General features: G+C 39.1%; 1 protein-coding gene across 1 annotated transcript; it reads right to left on the reverse strand.

Moving 5' to 3' along the window:
• Nucleotides 1-4,898: 4,898 nt before the first annotated feature.
• Nucleotides 4,899-17,505, reverse strand: LOC128740806 (tripartite motif-containing protein 45). The gene is made up of 7 exons (XM_053836372.1): nucleotides 16,871-17,505; nucleotides 16,550-16,785; nucleotides 8,754-8,947; nucleotides 8,438-8,722; nucleotides 7,766-8,303; nucleotides 5,211-5,737; nucleotides 4,899-5,141 (listed from the first exon to the last, which is right to left on the reverse strand). Exons 1-7 carry the CDS (start codon nucleotides 17,503-17,505, stop codon nucleotides 4,899-4,901), a joined length of 2,658 nt encoding a protein of 885 aa, XP_053692347.1.
• Between the last annotated feature and the right edge of the window lie 2,445 nt (nucleotides 17,506-19,950).

Genomic DNA, 19,950 nt, shown 5'->3' on the forward strand with positions numbered 1-19,950 from the left:
TAGATAATAATTTTGGTCACCATGCATGACCGCAGTTTTAAAAGCAATTAGTTTAGCGTCAATGTTCGCATACAAACAGAGCAGCTGAAACGATTAATGAACAATCATTTAATTAGAATGGATGAAAATTTTTTTTGTTTCTAAAAAAGGGGTCATTCATGGTGCAATGATATTGATGCATTCACGCCTCTCATGTGGAGTACCCGGTTTCAAATCCCCACTTCTTAAAAGTCACGAATGGCCCAAGCTGTTCAAGTGACTTGATGGATCATCAGAAATTAAACCTGTGATTTTAATACAAATTACAATTCGTTTCCATCGCCTCCTGCCAAATAAAAATGGGCTTTCCTAATTAAAAATAAATAAAGTTTTTCTGTTCATCAATTTTTCTTGGATAAACATAGAAATGCATTTTAAAAGAGATTTCTTCGAGAACGAAATGTTCACGCTGTCATGATCTAGGTATAAGAACAATACTCCTTACGTCCGATATCCTGTTCCTTTAATTGGATTACCCCACTTCTGTACATCTTTATCCAAACGTCGAAGTCAAAGTGTCCGCTCCACTCCGCTTGCAAAGCATAATAAACCCAGGCATAGCGTGAAAATAAAATAAAAAGCAGAACTGAAAGCTTGCTTGATGCAATACCCGCTGAATTGAGCTTTCACATTCGGGTGTTTCCGCAGCCAGCGCGCATGATCCGATATAATATGCACTTGCTGAGCTTCCATGAACCGTTAAACGAGTGCAGCCTACAGCCGACAGCAGAATGTTTGAATTGTGCTATGCTATTAATACTGCCTGCCTGGGTGCAGTTCAAAACGGATGCGTTCACTTTCGCACGGCTGGCATTCGTGACACATATTTTTGAAGTTTTGAAATTTTAAGTGCAATTAAATACTAGAGATGAGCAAGTTTATGGAGCCTTTTATGAATTTTTAGAGTCAATGCTCATACCACTTTATCATATCAATAACTGGAAAAAGCCGTCCAAGCTCACTTGTTCATATTTTAATTTACCAATGTTAATGTTAAGTACAATATACACAGATGCATTTTTGTGATTGCAAGATGCAATTGCTTCAATTACATAATTGAACATATGTGTTCATTATATTTTACTGCTTTTTCGACAATTTCTTATAGTGCAATATCATTGACAAATGTTCAGTCAAAAACCTTTAAATACACTGTGTTGTTCGCATTTATTTGGGAAAAAGTTTGGTCCGGTACTAGTAGTTTGAAGAAACTTTAAATAATTCTGTGTAATTGTTCTGTGTAATCGATTTCACCTCTATCGTGAAGATGCCGGGTATTTAAAAATCCTTCTATTTTCCAGACAACACAGTAGGCAAAATTTCGTGTGTTATAGCCTTGCCACCATTGAGGGCACGTATTTAACTCTTTTCACTATATGTTCCCATATCCCGCACAAATGGGGTCAAGAGAAGGCGTAAGGTCCTTTTCATCTTAGTGTCTGTAAACGTCAGTGTTGATGTCTTTTGGTACAAAAACAACATTGTTATCATTGCACTCGTCTAACGCTTGCCGCGCGTAGTAGCAAAATACCGAGTCCGGCGAAAAAAATTTCTCGCCACCGTGAGACGGCAGGAAGGCGCTTCTAAGGATACTTATCCCGGTAGATTTTCCCATTGATGGCACCCACCCATCGTGATGTACGACTCGCTCGTCTTACTGCACACACAGATGGCCTGTGTGATATTTCATTTTTTTCTATCCTGCGCGACTGACGCGCCTTCCGTTTCTGCGGATGTCAGTCTAAACTTCTGTCACTTTTTCAGTTCCAGTTACCCGCCATCAGCAACTACCCGAATAATGTGTAAATAACACACATTACACGTTCCAGGCAAATCCTTTAACGTGATATAAATATCAGGATGCCACATCCTCCTCCTGCGTAAAATGAACAATTCAATATATGATATTATTTTAGGTCAATTATGGATTATTTACATTGTTGGTGTGGTCATCAAATTATTCTTTTTGTTATGTTGAACTTCGTGGACCCTCATGCCTAACCTGCAAAGAAATCGGTCTCCATTTTGTCCATTTCCATTGTTCATGCGACAACCTAAAATAAAAAATACTACTTGTCCAAAAATCTTTATTAGGACAAGCATTTTCGTCCCAGTATCTACAATATCTTGTCATTGATATTATACGTCTAAATATGCTTACCAAAGGAAGTGGCAGGAAGGTTTGGTTTTTCCCATCTACAAAAAGGGCAAACGGCTCGATTGCTGCAATTACCGCGGCATTACGCTGATCAACTTCGCCTACAAGGTACTCTCCCAGATTTTGTTACGTCATCTATCCCCAATAGCAAGAAAATTCATAGGGCAGTATCAGACGTGATTTGTGGGAGCCCGTGCAACTACGGATCAAACTCTCACTCCCTGGGAAATCCTCCAGTAAGGTCGTGAGTACAACGTCCCCACGTATCATATTTTCGTGGATTTCAGGGCAACATATGATACAGTTAAGCGCGAACAGCTATGGTAGATAATGCACGAGAACAGTTAAAACCAACTTGCGTGTTACGTGATGCTCAACGAATTTGCGGTGAGTAACCCAGGACCGAGTACAGTGCAGTGGTGAGGAATTCTTGATACTCCGTTTCCACAAGAAAGTTGTCAGCCAAAATTCTTGTCACTTTCTCTGTTCCAGTTACACGTTACCGGCAGCTACCCAAATAATGTGTCAATAACCCACATTTCACACACAGGCAAATCCTCTAAAATCGTATAAATTGCAGGATGCCACAGCCTACCAAAACAAGAACTTTTTGGCGTGACGTGACTTACTTGACGCTGAACGGCAACGACTGGCAATGGACCGGATACTTTACGTCCCCCACTAAAGAGGTAAGCAATGACGTCAAATATATCTCCCACACCAAATACCTAGACAAAGGCCTTCTTTGGCTGACGTTCAGCGAGAAGGAAAAGTCCAAGCCGCTGTTCTTTCCTTCGAGGCGGTGAGTGGGGAGATGTACAGTATGTAGTCCCTGCCGGAAGTTACCGCTTTCTTCAAGGAGTATCACGCAAAGGGGGATGTGGTCTTTTGACCCGACCAGGCTTAAGATAAGCTAAACCGAATACCGCCAACTCTCCCACTGGTTGCACGATCGACAGAAAATGTTTGGGCGATCCTCAAACGGCAGATCTACTCCAATAATTTTGTGGTAAAAAATAAATAGCAGCTAATCGCCTAGGCGTCGAAAGACCTGAAGAGCGTGCCGACGTCTATCTTTTCATCGGCAAAGGCTGCCCGAGAAGGCATCGAAGCACTTTTGTAGAGGGCTAAATAAAAGTAGGATCTAAGAAAAATTAGATGCTTTGAGTTTGTAGTTTTTTTCAACGTCATTCGAAATTAGTCCATTTTTTAATGTTATTATTTTTTTATGTTTGATATCAAAAATGGCATAAAAATAGTGAAAGGGGGTTTCCCATGGATATTCCTTATGTTAGCTTATAACAATTACCTCCCTTAAATATGGGGAATAGAATTAAAAAAGAAATTTTCAAATTTTTTCATAAAAAAAACCTAATAGGTATAATTTATTTTCACAAATTTTGTACTTTATTTCGTCATAAAGCAATAACAAATGTTGTGCGGCCAAATTCCAAATGGAACACACTTTACGAGTAAAAATTTTTTTGGTTCTACTTCGATTTTTTCGATCAAATGAGAACGAATCATTTTAAATCTACTGATGGTCAACTAAATTCGTGTCCAGTTGAAACTAGTTCAACAAACAACTCAGTTATTATTGAGAGACATTAAGTTGTTTTAACTATATTGAATGCCTATCTTACCACTTTCTCTAACAAGATATCCAAACAACATGTCAAAACTGTAAACATCTAAAACAAAACATTTTCTTAGCAAAACAGAACAGCAAAAAGATTAAGACACCGGACCGGAAGCGCAAATTTTGACTGGCATTTTATTCTGCATGCGTAGATAAACTGAAACATAAACAAGACCGAATCCTGAAAACCAAACCGGACTAACAGCAAAATTGATTTCTCTGAATTAACAAACACAATCCATTACCGGCCGGCTAGTGCAGTGCAGTGCCAGGACGAAATTCCCGCCGGAAGGGGACAATCTCTGTATAATTTATTGTATTGTTATGTTAACATTCCGGAGTACGGCCTGTCAGCACCTATGTTTTCCACCCTTGGGGATCCGAACTACAGCTGCTTGCCGTGCCCGTTCATCGGCAGCATTATAGTGAAGGCCTTAATTCGATTGCAAGTTGTGCGCTCGTGTGCACTGCTTGAATATTATAGAGCTAAGTGAATTGAGTAGGTTTTACCCGTTTCTGTTTGCATTGTCTTCACAGGGATCGCAAAACGGGACAGATTGGGTAAGAAGAAAGCTTTTAGAAAATGTACGTTCGTCAAATTATTCAGAGGAAAATCAGAACACTCGAAGAAATGTAGTTTTCCTTAAAGTTCGACTAATAATAGTACGTAGTACTTCTGCTTTTTTACCCTTCTGAACCATTATAACATGGTCTCTTCTCTCCTAACCTGAGCTGTTAATTTTCTTTCAGCTGTTATTTTTCTCATTGAAAGTCTTCGAGATGCAGCATAATTGTATGAAAGATATTCAGTGAAGCATACATTTTTATCTAGCATGAATGGGTAGAATCTCTAATGTGTATTCAGTATTCAACGAGCTCGTACAAACTATTAGTCTAATTAGTCAATGACAAAGAAATTGCACAAACAATATCGGTGGAACTCTGTGAATTATTCAACACTCAAGTCTAAATACAGGCATTCTTTGAAACACACAGTGCGTATCATATCGTGTGAATTTATTCATTACTCAAAGTAGCATAATCAACATTATTCAATCCTTTTTACCGCCAGTTTTTTCCTGGAGACACACAGTCGGAATATTCTGTAAGATTGGCACAGCAGGACCAGTGCCGCTGACCGGGGTGTCCCTCATGACCGTGTCCGCAACCTCGGTAGCCGCCAGGCATAATACTGCCGCATGCACAGGTGCTAACCTTCGATCCATTACTCGAGCAGAACGAACAGCAATGATACACACCAGAGTGTGGCCGTAAGTTATGAATTCGCAGCACATATGGGCAGTCCTGCTGAACACATAGGAAACGTTATAAACAACCAACACCACTGTACATAGCAGCGAGCGGCACTCTTACCCCAATAACTTTCCCATCAACGGATATCATCAAATTCATAACACCTGCACGCTCCGGCAGGAACGACAGCCGGTACGTTCCGTTTCTATTATCGACGACATGAAGTGAGACGACCCTCGTTTCCTCGTCCCTATAGCGGAGATCCGTTTGTATCATAAGCCCGCCGTGATTCATCGTTTTACCCTCGTAATCCTTGGTGACAAGCGATAGTTCCACCTTTTTGTGTACTTTGAGGCAGGCCAGTTCGGCGCAATTCTCCAGCGTACACTTTCTCGGGTCCGCTTTCTGGGTCGTTACCACACCGTAGAGGACAATCGGGCTCTGCAGCTTGAAGCACGGTGCCAGCTCATCCGGCAAAAACTCCAACGTGTCCGTAACTTTGAAGTCAAGCGCACGATTCGATTTCAGACAGTACTCCAGCCGATTTAGCAAAATGCTCACGAACACCAGATTTTCAATTTCGTTGCCCTCGCTGATGATTTCCTCCGCGAACTCGACGGCCGCACGGGCATTTCGGGAACGTTGCTCTGGCCGGAACAAAAAGAAGATTGAAAATTTTCTTTGTTAAATCTAGCGAGATTCAGAATCCAATGTTTTTCAAAATTTCGGGAAGAAACAAAAATTTGGTTATTATGTTAATTTGTATTTGTTGCCTGGTGTTAAAAAATGACGAAAATCTGATATGAAATGAGCACAAATTATGCCTTTCTTAAGAGAAAAAAATATAAAAAACTAAACAACGGTTGAGTAAAACATAAACTGCAAATAGTTTTTTTGAGGAAATTTGTCCGGAATAAATGGAAAATTTGAAAAATCCTAATAACAAACAATATTTTAAAAAATCAGTAGGCTAATGATCCTGAACGACCGCACGCAGGATAACGTATTCCGAATTTTCGCGTTACAAACACAATTTGCACAATTTACTGTGTTGCCAATAAGAAATATTATAAATTAAAAATTGTTTTCAAAAAACTTGCATTTTTCCAGCTGCTGAACCGAACTACCGCCTCGCTTCTACTGAATGGGGTCTCCACCTCGTTACTTTGAGCACTGATTACAGCATTTCTAAAAGTCAAACACGCCATTTTTACATATAATTTTATAGAAGAAATGTGAGCGCTTGCGTCATTTGAAGCCATGGTTATAGGCTTAGAATTGTGATAATTTGGGACAAGCCAGTATAATTTAGGGCTGCTTAGCAAGGCTGCTTGGTGATAAAAATTAGTTCCAACACCTCAATTTTTAATTTTACACACAGACGTTTTAGCTTAATGACAGTGACTTTTAGTGATAACAGCTTGAAGCATTAAAGTTAACAAAAAGATTGGTATGCTAATACTCCCCGCTTAGTCAATCCATCGCACAGTGGTCCAAAAGGGTGAAAAGTGGAACTTGTTTGCTAGCGTCTTTTGCTTTCGTGTTAGCATGTAGGGTCTTCAGAACTTTTGTTCATACGAATACCCCTCATAATCTAAAAGTGTCAAAAGTCATCGCTTACAATAATTAAAATAAATAATAAAAAATAACTTTTTTGTGTTAGGATATATTGACATAGTTTCTTCGCCAAAGCTGAGAAACATGTAATAAAAAGCAACTTTGTAGAAGAAGTAAAATTTCTATCTCTACCGAGTACAGAACTATAGTGCATTTTCTTTGAAAGTTCTTCAAAAATTAGTTTTTCATGCTTAGCTTTTGTTTGTTGCATTTTATAAGAATATATTGTTCTTGGTTCAGAAAAATTCCGTTGCAATCAAAAATATTCGAGTCAAAAATGGCCTGTATTTCAGCGTTTTGAGCTGGAATTACTCTATAGTAAAAGACACCAGCGTGCTGATCGACGCTCGTCACCGATTGCCAAGCTCCTACCACAATGAATCTTCTCATTGGTGGAATTATCCAATATAGGTCGTGTACTGATAGTTTAATTGGCAAAACACTTGGGCGCAAACCGAAAGAGTGTGGGTTAGAGTTCCACTCAGTAATTGAACTCCAGTCTACCATTCTTCCTCACCAAACGTTCCACCACCTTTAATAAAAAAAATTATTTGCGTTGGACCACGACAGAGTCAAAGACAAGCAAAACAGAAAAGAAATAATGATATTGCTTGTCCCAATTTATAAAACAATTATGAATAATCATTTAAGCATTACTGCGGTATAGTTCGTAAGTTTGAAAATTGGTCTCCTTATCAGCGATTTGTTCAGTCAGTAGACTAGAAATTCACACAATATTTACACAAAATTCCTCGTCAATAAATATGATTGAAAATAGGTTCTAGTTAAAAAGGTAAACAACTTACTAGGGATTATTTACAGATTGTAAACCTCTGTCAATAAAATTAAACAAGAAGGATACCTTTCTTTTTTCACTTTCACACCCACACCCACACTCAAACACGCAAAGGTGCACCGACGCAGTTCGGTTCAGCGTGCAAAGCTGGGTAATTCGAACGAAATAAACCCCTCGACGACCGTTCGACCGAACTGCAGCAACCAAGGGAACGGTTGAACGGTTCACTTTGGCAGCAGACCAGAAAAAAAATGTGTCTTACCCAAATCGCTCTGTTGAGCAATAATCATCTCCATCTTGGCCTCCCGGACGTCGTCGATTTGCTTCAGCAACGTTTTCCGGTGCTCTTCCAGTGCTTCGATATACTCGTCAACGAACGCCTCGACATCTCGCTGTACGGCTTCGCACCTGCCACTGATCCGTACCGACAAATCGTTAAGCCGACCGATGGCCTGCATGGCGTAGTCCTCCAGTGGTTTGGTCTGCTCGATGGCATTCCTCACAAATCGGCTGTAGATTTTGCACGCTTTCGATGCCGACGTGTGCTTGTGATCCCAGTGAACGTGCACCGTGCATTCGTTGCATATCACTTGGTGGCAAGTGGTGCAGAATAATTTTAATTGATGCTCCGGATGCATGGGGCACTTAATGGAGCGTGTCTCCGGATCAGGGCGACGGGATTTTTTCAACAGCTCCCCAACCGAGCGGACGATGTGAGCGGACGTGTTGCGCTGCCTCTCGTGAGCCTCTCGGCAAAAGCTGCACAGTTTTAGTGAACACGTCGTGCAGGATGATGTCGCCTGCATAATGATGACGAGTGAAAGGTTGCAATTGCAAAAGGGGGAAAAAACGAGATCATTTCAATCTCTCATCTTCTGACAAACTTTGAACGGAAAAATTACAATCTAATGGGAAGGACACCGACGACGCTTACCGACACTTCGCTGGAGCACAGTTCGCAAAGAATGTTCGGCGGAGGATTTCCACAAGCCGAAACCATATCCTCGATTTTACGTGCCATTACAAAATGCGGTGGAAGACGGTGCACACCACCGAGAGGAATTTCCGTAGCCAATCCACAAGTTGGACATTGGATGTGTTTTTCCTGATTACTGTACAACACCTTTGTCGCCTTGGCTCTGATCTGAAAATGCATATTAACAACTGTTTGAATGAATAATCTAAAGGTAATTAAATCATGATTAAAGCATAAATCGATCTAATTACCTGTATATTTTGAAGCTACTAACCTTCTCTTTCGATGGCGACTTCAAACAATTTTTTTCCTTAAAACTCTGGAATGATGCTCTGATCTGATCGAAACGCGACTCTGCGTTGAACGTTTCAAAATTAGTTACACTATTAGCGGGACATGGGGGCGGCTCCTGGACCTTAGTTGCTGACTTGCTCGGAAGCTTTTCATGTTGTCCTTTCTCGTCGCTAGCTAACAATACAGAAGCAAGGTAAGTAAGCCACGGAAGCAATCAATTCGGTAATAGAAACAGTGCACCAAGAAACAGTTCTACGAGATGCTGCACCATTTATCAAACTTTATTCACAAGCAAACGAAAGGAATACCAAGTTCAGAACAAAGCAAAAACTAAAAAAATAAATCAACAGCATTAGTGCGGTAGTGGTAAATTGCGAAACCGTAGTGAGTTACTATTTGTGGTAAGTGAATTGCAATTCAGAACTCGTACCCCGTTCGTTGGCAGGTGGAGATCCTGCAATGCAACCACATGCAACGAGGAACAGTGCCACTATGGGAAGCCAATGAAAATCGTCGTTAGTCGGGGGGAAGCACGTGTCTTACATGCCGAGTCATAAATCTGCGAATGTCGAACAAGCGTAGACACCGTCGCTTGGTGGCAACATGTGTGCCACGGCAATCGTGCCAGGCTGCTAGCCTGGTACAACTTTAATACCTCGACAGTACCCGCTAAGTGATTCCATTTCATATGGATATCTATCAACTGACGGTCGTGATCTGATTTAGGTTCTGTAGCGTACTCTTGTTGGTTATTTGCGCTATGAAAAAGACTACCTATAAATATTATTTCAAAAGGTAACTTCGTTAACTCAACGCGGCACAAACAGGATCTCAATCTAAATCTGTCGTCTAATACTTCTGAATAGTAAAGTTTCATTATAATAGGACCAAACACTGGTTGTCAACTTATACCATGTGTGATTACCGGCTGTTGATTAATTGAAAAAATCAACTATATATAGGATTTATTTCTAATTCCCGTAGTAGTAAGGAAAGCCACTCTATATTCCATCATTTCTTAGGTGGATTTAATGAATACAACAAAAGTTCTTGCGCTGATTTGACTCAAACACATTTACCTTCCGATCTGTGCACTTTGAATTCACTAAAAAGCGATTAGTAAAGCATTTTATTGAAATTACGCAACTGACTTTATTTCTAAAATTCGTCGTACCGTTTTAAAATCCGTCCATCAAAATTTTTCATCGTTCGAACTAAAAGCACAATAATGTTTACGAAGCTAGCGCGTATGTATTTATGTAGGACGGCATGACAGATGTTATTCTGCAACATTTCTGTTGGTTATGCAAGTCTCGGCTGCAAAATAACGACAATGCGTTGCGTGAGTTATTTTCATTTTCTGATCATTGACGGAAATTGAAACGATTAGTCGACATTTTCTTCTTCGTCGCACGAAAAAACCTAGGAAATTGGGCTGCTAGGAATTCTTTAATGAAAAAAAGCATTTAAATAGAACTCAGCTCACTTTGATTGATCGCGTATGATAGTCAACAAACTAAAATATTAGGAAATAACTAATTTTGCATTGTGTGTCATAAAAATTGCTGATATTTTTAATAATTTGTGTTAGGTAGGACGGGAATAGGCAATTACGACGAAGCAGCAACATACCCTACCACCAGAATTTAATATCTAAATCATTTAGAGGCAAATTGGCGGTGCTGCTAGAAAGAGTCAGTAGGATTGTTGCACTAGCCCCGTAGCTGTCCTGTACTCTAATAGTAGCCGCCTGTGAAGTCTGTCGGGTCAAGCCTTTGAAAAACAACAATCTTTCTGGAAACCCATTGGCCAGTGCACGAAAAAATTGTCAGCTCTGCATGAAAGCGAATATGTTCATGCAGCGTACAGCGTATGTTCAGCGCATACAGTTTTACCCCTGGTAGTATTTATTTATCTGTCAGCCCACAGACATGACTACTGAACTGCTGACAGTATTTGTCTTTCTCAGTTTTCTATACTTCAAAACAATTCATTCATGAAATGCTGTGCTGAGTGATTGCTCGACTAACCTGTCAGCAATTTTCTTGCTCTCAAAGTTTAGTTTTTTTAACTGTTTTTTAACTGGCTTTTTAAAATTAACCAAAATCTGGTAGAAGGAAATTAGTTAAAACTTTGGAGCAATGTTTACGTTTATTGTAATTTCATTTGCCATTGTTGGCAGTTCAAAATGAATAATTGCTTCGCATTTGATTTCATTCACTGTTATCGAGAATGAATTAATGTAGTGAACTACACAAACCTGAACGCAAGTGATTCGCTCGATTCAGGTTGGCAATGCTGAGGTCATTTCACCTGTATTAGAAACAGCAAATAATGCGCAGTATATTGCATTAATTCAGGCGTATTGCATAATAATTGAATATGAGATTTCTAAGCACTGCTATTGGCACGAAGGATAGCCTTGCCAGCTATGAGCGTATGTCACTCTGTTTCACGTGTCAAGAGAGGCTCTTTACGGCGATTTTACTGCAAGGCGAAAAGTCAAAGTTTCAAAGTTGAAGTAGTAAACTTCTGCATTACGTGTTAGAAGCGGTTAACAACAACGTCTGACCTGGAGCGGGCGACTAACTCAGTGTAGTACGAGTAGTTTCGAACGCTGAAGCTAAGATGGCAATTCCGTTATGAGACTCAGTAGCGTGACTCTAGTAAAACAACTTACTTAGATACAGTGATTACGAACAACCAAAAAAAAGACTCAGAACATTCGGCATGGTTGGTTAACGGATGGACAATGAGTACCGTCGGTGCCTCACGTACCTTATCCAGCAACTCCTATCTCTACCTCTCGTCGTACGCGCAACCTCAGTAGACATCGGCTAACCAAACCTGATAAAAACTAAGGTCGTATGCCGACAAAGAAGAGGCATAATTGCAAATCCTGATTATTATTAGAAATAGCCTTGTCAGCCTTGAGCGTAGATTTCCATGTCATGGGTTGCTCCTGACGGCGTTCCCTTAATCTAGAGATCATCTGCGCTCCAGGTTAAGAGCGGCTCATGTCAATGTCTGATCCGAATCAGATGACTGGATTAAGAAACGTGTTGTCTGGGCACTAAAGCTAAGATGTAAGGCAGTCTACCTAAACAAGTGACACCGTAAAATCAAGAAAATTCAACTCAGAACACTCGGCTTAGATAAAAGCGACGAAATAAGGACCTGGATGCTTGGTATTTAGAACGACAGATCGCTTAATATCGATTCTTTATCGTGGCACTGCAATTGATCTGCTGCAAAGGCGAGAAGCTGTAGAACATACAAGACAGCAAGGCCAAATTTCACCAGAGCGGAGAAGCTTCCAACGAGCTGGCAGCGGGCTTTGTAATGATGGCCAAAATACTTTGTAATGGTGGCGTGGTGGACTGGCAGGCGATCAACGAGAGGAAGTGTCTGTTGAGGATAAAAGGACGTTTCTTATAATACACCATCATAAACATGCACTGTCCACACGAAGTTAGACCCGACGACGATAAAAAAGTTTTCTACACGCCGCTGGAAGCAACAAGTGAAGTCCGGTAATCGCTCAATTAATCGAGTAATCGATTAATCGAGGAATCGATTACTGCCGGCACGAGTAATTCCTTAATCGAATAGTACAAAGAGGATAAAAAAATGCGAATAATCCCCAATAATCGTTCACAATCGTCCGATTAATCGAATTTTTAAACGAAATATTCGAATATTTAAAGTCGAATACTACTAGCACGAATACTGAATTAATCGATTAGTGCATACAACGCTAACCGATTAATCAGTAATCGAATAATTGAAAATTTCGGACATCACTAGGGTCATCAAAATCGTCTTCAGAGATATAAGTCCAGGCCGGTGGGGAAGCGAGGTATATAATTTGGTACCTTGCCGAGGGCATGTGAAAGTTATAGGGAGTATTTTAATCTTGCTTTAGGACTTTACTTGCGAGAGAACTTTATCACTTTTTCTGGCGTGCTTCCCAAGCACAGATATCAAATTAGTATAAGTCTGGACGTCGTAAACAATCTTCGACCTGTTGGGACGAGGGGGCTTGGTCACTTTAGTTTTCTAAAAATAAATTAATCGAAATCACGGTAAACAGATGGTGTATTTAACTTTCGTCCCTGCCTGTGAAGCAAGGCGATCACGAAGAAAATGTTTGACGTTAGTTGACCTTGAAACTTTTCGTTAATTTTTACTAATTAGTGATTGATAAAGAAAGTTATAATAGAAAGCACATAAGTGCTACAGTTATTATAAGTCGATCGGTATCTAAACCATAAAAATCCATTCATAATTGGCAGAGCTATTAGCGTTCAAAATCATTCATATTTTCGTAACGCTCGTATTTTTTTTATTTTTTGGAATGACAGCCTATCCCGAACCTTGCCGTAAGACGTAGTCCTGCGTCGAAAAACTCGAGAGTATTGATAGTAGATTCCAGCAAGAGACGGACAGTAGAAAAGAGCCTGGAAAAACAAGACATTCCAACAAGGGAAAATTTGGCCAAGTGCTGAATCAGTTGACCGCGACCTTGTTTCTCCTCCTCAAAGCGCCAGAGGGAGGATAGAGATCATGGAGAATCAAAACAATCTCGTAAAGGCTGCACAGAGAAATTTGATAACGCATAATAAGGCCTCAGGTAGTGACCAACTTCCGGTAACAGCATTTCATTGGATAATATCTGGCTTTGCAAGAAGATAAACCGTCGAAGTAATGGATGGAAGAAAACTGGCGATCATCTAGTAATTAATGGAGCTTTAATGATGATCAACGCCACCTGGAAGGCGCTCTCCCAGATCACGTAAAATTGTATATTTTCAAAAGCAAAAACATTCGTAGGACAGTACCAGGCGGACTTTATGGCCGATTGTCATACTCCGACAAATTCTACGGAAATATCGGGAGTACATGCTCGCGCCTCATCTTTTAGTCGATTTCAAGGCAACGTATGATGCAGTCGATCGTGAATAGCTGTGGCCTACAGTGGACTAGTACGGATATCCAGATAAAATGATGCGGCTAATCTAAGCTATCCTGAAACGAGAGATGTGCTACATGCGCATGGAGAACACTGTTGCGATCCTTCCAATTGCTCCGAGGGTTACGGTTCCTAAGCTTTGCGGATGACTTCGACGTTATCACTTATTTCTAATTAGAAATTTCACGTCGGCTGCGGCTATCTACACTAGGAAAAAAGCGAAGACTAGAAATATTGGGCTTAAAATCAAAGCGTTAAAACAGAAAACCAATAACCAGTATTTCAGGAGGAGAGGATCAGGAGAAATTTGCCTCTCCACGGACAGGGACTATTGACGGCGATGAACCTGCACTTTAAGTGAGAATCTGTTACCGATAATAATACGACATTGAGGTAAAATCTGTTCTCAATCGGCAACAGACATTGCGGTAAAATCTGTTCTCCAACAGGCTCAACCAGATCGAAATTCACATGAGAACGTCGAAACGAATCAACGAATTGGCCACGAGTCACGGACCAGGACCGAGCGGATTGCAGATGAGTTCTCAATACAGCACGAGATATCCTGCTAAAGTTGCTAAAAAAGAAGAAGAAGAAAAATTGAATTTTCCTGAGAGGAGGATGGTGTTTGGAATCATAAGTTGAAGTTTGACAAAATTTTGAAACCCAAGATGGCGAATGATGGTTAAACATTTTACATTTTACAAAACTGCAATATGGTCTTTTTTGATGAAGATTGTTATTATAGGTCAAAAATCAATGTCAGTCACCATTTTGGAAACTCAGATGGAGGATTGATATTCAATACTTTGTAAAAACTCTACGATATGGAATTTTTAAGAACGGGGTGGTTGTTAGAAGTTAGAAATCGATATTTGACTCCAAGGATGGTTCGATCATCTTGACTCAATTTTGATTCATTTGACATTACCGTCTAAGCTTAGCAAAATTTGATAATGTTTTGTATGGGACATTTTTAGAACCAGGTCTTACCTACAATTTTGCTGAATAAAGTTTTTCTGTATCTTTTGTAGATACGGTGCTACAATGCTAGTACCTCATTAATAACTAAATGAACGTTCACTTAGTTACTAATGAAGTACTAGCATTATGACGGCGTAACTACAAAAGATATAACAAAACTTCTTTCAGCAAAATTGTAGATAAAATCTAGTTCTTCAAATGTTCCATATATAACTTTGTCAAATTTTGCTCAGCTGAGACGGTACTGTCAAATGAATCAAAATTGAGTCAAAGTGATCGAACCATCCCTGTTTGACTCCATTTTGAAATTCAAAACTATGGACAGTGGTTTAGTATTTTGAATCGCAAAATTTAAAAAATGCACAATTCTTAAAAAAAAACTTGGAGACTTTAGCAAGTCAAAAATTGATGTTTAATAAAAGAAAACTTTTTCACAATTATATACCACAAGGTATTAACTTTATTCACGGCAGATACGTATTTCGCATATGACGCTGATGAAACCGTAAAGTCGTAGCCAAAATATTTATCTGTCATAAATTAAATTAACTCTTCACTATCATTAAATAATAATGCCTTTTGTTCAAGATAATAAACCATCATGATTATGTCAACTGTAGAGGTCCAACAACTGTCCCAATTAGCACAAATTCTACATTGTAGGGATTTTAAAGCAATATAATAAGCCACCAGCCATCTTGAATTTCAAAATAACGTCATTCATCGCCATCCAGAATATCAAAATGGCACTTGATTTTGTTTTTCAGTTACCGAATAAATCCTTATTCTAGCGGTTTTTCACCATCCGCCATTTTGAATGGAACCGGATTATTATGTATTGTAAAATGACACCTGTTTAGCGCGTTTATTACACTATTAGAATTTAAAAAATTTAACAGGATACAAATCGAAATATATTTCATCCTATAGGTCTAGCTTAATAAAAAAATATTAGCTAAAAGGCTAGCAATATCAGATAGCACGCAGTCATTACGAGGCAAATAATGCAAAACTATCAAATTTTTAAATTTTCACCTTGGATGAAAATTTACATACTTATTCATGTTTTAGCCTGATATGTTTCCGAGTAACACTTTGAGTTCTGATAGATACTTATTACAGTTTTCGTGACCAATTTGGGTCACTGGAATCGTAATGTATGTGGAATAAAACCCAAATTGTTGCTTGGGTTATCACAGGATAACATTTCGCTATTTTGAATCGCGTATTATTTTTCAAAAAAAATCTGTAATATCTCAAACATTGGCTTGTCGGATCAACATGCTGTCTCCAGCAAAATTGTATACCTATTACAGTTTGGTCATTACTCATTAAGATCTCTCTATTCCCTAATATTAAAAACCGCAAATCTCATGGAAAAAAATTTTCAAAGTGCGCTAAATTTCAACCTGATTTAACCTTCTTTTTTTAGAAAGAGCCAAAAAGATAAAAGTAAAAGACAAAAGCCTTTCAACCATTATTTACAGAAAATGGACTGATTACTTAGTGTAAAAATGTTTATTATAACACTGTTTTATTATAATTTTAGAGGACTTTGATTGGTTACGAACGTTCCATTAAACCAGTTTTTTTAATTTAAATTGTTCAGATAAAAATTAACGTTAGCAAAATAGATTAACCTTGGAAATTTTAGAAGTGATTATTTTCATACAGCAGATCTTTTTCAACTTCATTCAAAAAATATCTATTCAAAGTAGCGGCACGATTCAAAGTAGCGAACTGACCGTTCAATTATTCCGAATTGCGGTTTCATGTGAATTTTCAACCAAAGCAAAAAAAATCAACAACTAGACTTCAACATGCCATACACGAACATCCCGTTGCCTCCGAGTCCAACTCGAAGTTGCAACTTTCGTTCATTCGGCGCCAAAACAGATTGCTCCCGTTGTGGGTGCTTGCCTCCAGCTCGATCAGACAGCGCTTGCAGAAGGAATGCAAACAGTCCAACACCCGGGGTTCGTTGCAAAGTTTTCTGCAAATGCCACACAAATACTTGGCCGGAAGAAAATCTGTCGGAAATTCGTCGTAAACGGTGCTGTTACGACGAGAAAGAAAAACAAACGAATCAACGTTATTGGTTGGTAAAAGGTGTAAAAAGTTAGCACCAAAAAAAAACCTACAGAATTTCATCAAATTTTAACGAGAGTTTTTTGTCCTGAATACTACTGACATCAACGGAATTCTGCTCTCCACTGGACAGTGGCATGAGGATTTTTTTCGGCACGTCAAACAGTCCTGCTATCTGTGGAATTGGCTTCGGCGGTTCCATCGTATACAGCTTCTCCAACTCGATTTGATTGCAATGAAGCGAATTTCTTCGCAAGCTAGATTTTCTCGTTATGCTCTTGTCCTCCGAGAAGGCACTGCCGGGCGGATTGATTTTTTTCACATCGCTGACTGCACCACAACCTGTCACATTCCCGAGCTGCTCCGGCGTCAAATTAAAAGTCAATTTTCCATTATTCTTTACAAGGCTTTCCTCGTTGTCCGGCTTGTCGAAGCTATCCTGTACGCTTTCCTTCTTGAGAATCACTACCGCTTCCACGTGCTCCTCCCGCAGTCTTATGTATCGGTCTACTTCACGGCTTTTGGCAGGATTTTCCAAATCACTATCCTCGGAATCACTTTGTCTAGGCACGCCCGGCGTAGTTTTCACTTTTTGTCGAGCACTGCTGGCGCTGCCGGCCACGTTTGATATCGGATCTGCTTTGGCGGGAGTTCCACCTTTGCCGATAGCACAGGTGCGCTCGTCCATGCTGAAGTCACAACCGAAACTATACTGAGCACCGTTTGTGAATGTACTTCGCTTTCATACCGCTGCAGTGCAATACATGTAGCATAATTGAATTAAAAACCGTTTCAAGGTGGACAATGCGCTGGGTGAAATTAAAATTACTATTTAATTTCCAGTCCGGTTGAGCGGCACCTAAGCCTTTGGAAAAAAATCACTGATTTCATGAGTGAAGAAGAAGAAAAGCGATGTACTATTAGGTTTTCGGATGTAATGGCTGGTGCGACACTATAAGCAACAGTAAAATAAACAGAGCAGTGATGACCGCAGGATAAATGACAAGGAAAGTGGACCTAGAAAAATAGAAGTCTTTCCCCATTCCGTATTCCAATGGACTGAGCTGAGCTGGGCCTAAAGTTATGGAGTTATGGAGCATTTATTTTCAAAATTCTTTATACAAAAAGGTTACCTTTTGAAATAGAAAACACTAATATTTAATCATACTAACGTTGTTACAATAATGATTTTAGATTACACTATACAGGAATTTAAAAGAGAATACGCACACTAGCAATATTTTACCTATTTAGGATGTTTCCTTCATGCCAATATACTACTGTAGTATACCCTAGCCCTAGCCCTAGCCCTAGCCCTAGCCCTAGCCCTAGCCCTAGCCCTAGCCCTAGCCCTAGCCCTAGCCCTAGCCCTAGCCCTAGCCCTAGCCCTAGCCCTAGCCCTAGCCCTAGCCCTAGCCCTAGCCCTAGCCCTAGCCCTAGCCCTAGCCCTAGCCCTAGCCCTAGCCCTAACCTTAAACGAGCCAAAACAAGAACGTAATTGAACAGTTCTATGTGAAATAGGTAAATGACAAAATACGAACCTTTCGGATTTGGATTCAATTTTACGTACGTATTTGACAGGAGGAAACATGCGCCTTCCACAGATTTGGTACTATTTGGATTCAAGACTCATTTGAAAAAGGACGTATTTATTTTCATAAGTATGAAAAACTGTATCTCGAAAACCATCAATTGCTCCAAAGTTATGTCTAATCATGCGTTGTACGAAATTGATTTCTAAACAAAACAAAAACATACACTGAAAAAAAATTACAAGTTGTTCGAAAATTAGAAAAAAAAACCTAAAATCCAACTTTCTTCCATAAATTCTTTAGCTTTTTAAACTGATTCATGGTTTATAGCACGATATTAAAATTTATTAGAAAATACGCACTCTGCCATACAGATATTTAAAAACTTTCTTTCATGCCAAAGACTGCAATACAAGGATAAAAAATTGATACAAAGATCGCAATACCTGTAAAGAGAAAAAAGTCCAGAAATTAAACAAATAATACTTTCTGAAAACCATACAGTCATATAGCTTTCGAAATTCAATGGGGCAAATCCGAAAATAGTTAACATCATTGGCCTTTGCTGACGAGCCATTACAAATATGAACTCTTTTTGCTGAGGCAAACTCAATAAATACCACGATAGAGAGGTTACAGTTTCATAAAGTGCATCAATCTGAAATCAGAAAATAAATAACTGTGAATAAAGGACTAAATGTTTTTCTCGACTACCTTTAGCTCAACTAAGTTTCCCAAAATAAAAGAAAGAGAAAGTTCGACAAATATTACAAGTAAAAAACAATAGGCCGCATACCAGTCCGTCTGAAAATGTAAGAAACCCAGATTTCTCGTTTGTAATACATCACACAATACTATGCATACTAACCAAAACTAAAACTATCATTGAATCGCATATTGTAAAGACACAGCAAAATACTTGCACTAAACATGCGAGTCCAAATACATTTTCAATATTGTTTAAAAATCTGAAAATTTTCAAATATAAGGAAAAAGCACTTGCAGCGTAAATGTAATATGACTCACTCGGTAGTGATTCGATGATATTTCATACAAGTTTTCCATTGATTTGCTATTGCATCCAGGTTTGCTTCACGGTTTTCGGAATTTAACATATCATCTAATTGTTTTAGATTCAATATTAATAAGTCAACTAAAAGCATTGAATGGAATGCAACAAAAATAAATATGTAGTCTGCTAAAATCATTCCTAATACTCCCGTTAAATAAATATTAACATGGAACAACAGCGTCAGTATGTATCCGGAATTTTCATTTATATTAACGTATGGAATTTCGTAGAAAAATAGCGGAACCAACTCATTTTTCGTATAATAAACAAATACAGGCCAGATAACAAAAACAAACAGCGAAGATACGTACAATCCAGACAAAATTTTAAAGCCAATACTCAAATAACGAGTTGTCTTTGCAATTGCAGCTCTTTCCGTGGGAGTTCCATTGTCGAAAGCACAGTAAACGTTCTCCTCTGCTGTTTCAAACAAAATCCTCAACGATGACTTTTTCTCAATAGCCAGAAAGAATTTGAAAATCAATAGAGTTGCGATACCAAAAACAACGACAATCTGCATCACTTGTAG

This window comes from Sabethes cyaneus, chromosome 3 (genome assembly GCF_943734655.1).
Source record: "Sabethes cyaneus chromosome 3, idSabCyanKW18_F2, whole genome shotgun sequence".
NCBI lineage: Eukaryota > Metazoa > Arthropoda > Insecta > Diptera > Culicidae > Sabethes > Sabethes cyaneus.

Coding starts and splice junctions, on each gene's coding strand:
- LOC128740806 (XM_053836372.1), bottom strand. CDS start 17,505: ATGGACGAGCGCACCTGTGCTATCGGCAAAGGTGGAACTCCCGCCAAA. Junction 8,723..8,753: donor AGTCGCCATCGAAAGAGAAG/GTTAGTAGCTTC, acceptor ACAGGTAATTAG/ATCGATTTATGCTTTAATCA. Junction 8,304..8,437: donor TGTGCTCCAGCGAAGTGTCG/GTAAGCGTCGTC, acceptor ATCATTATGCAG/GCGACATCATCCTGCACGAC.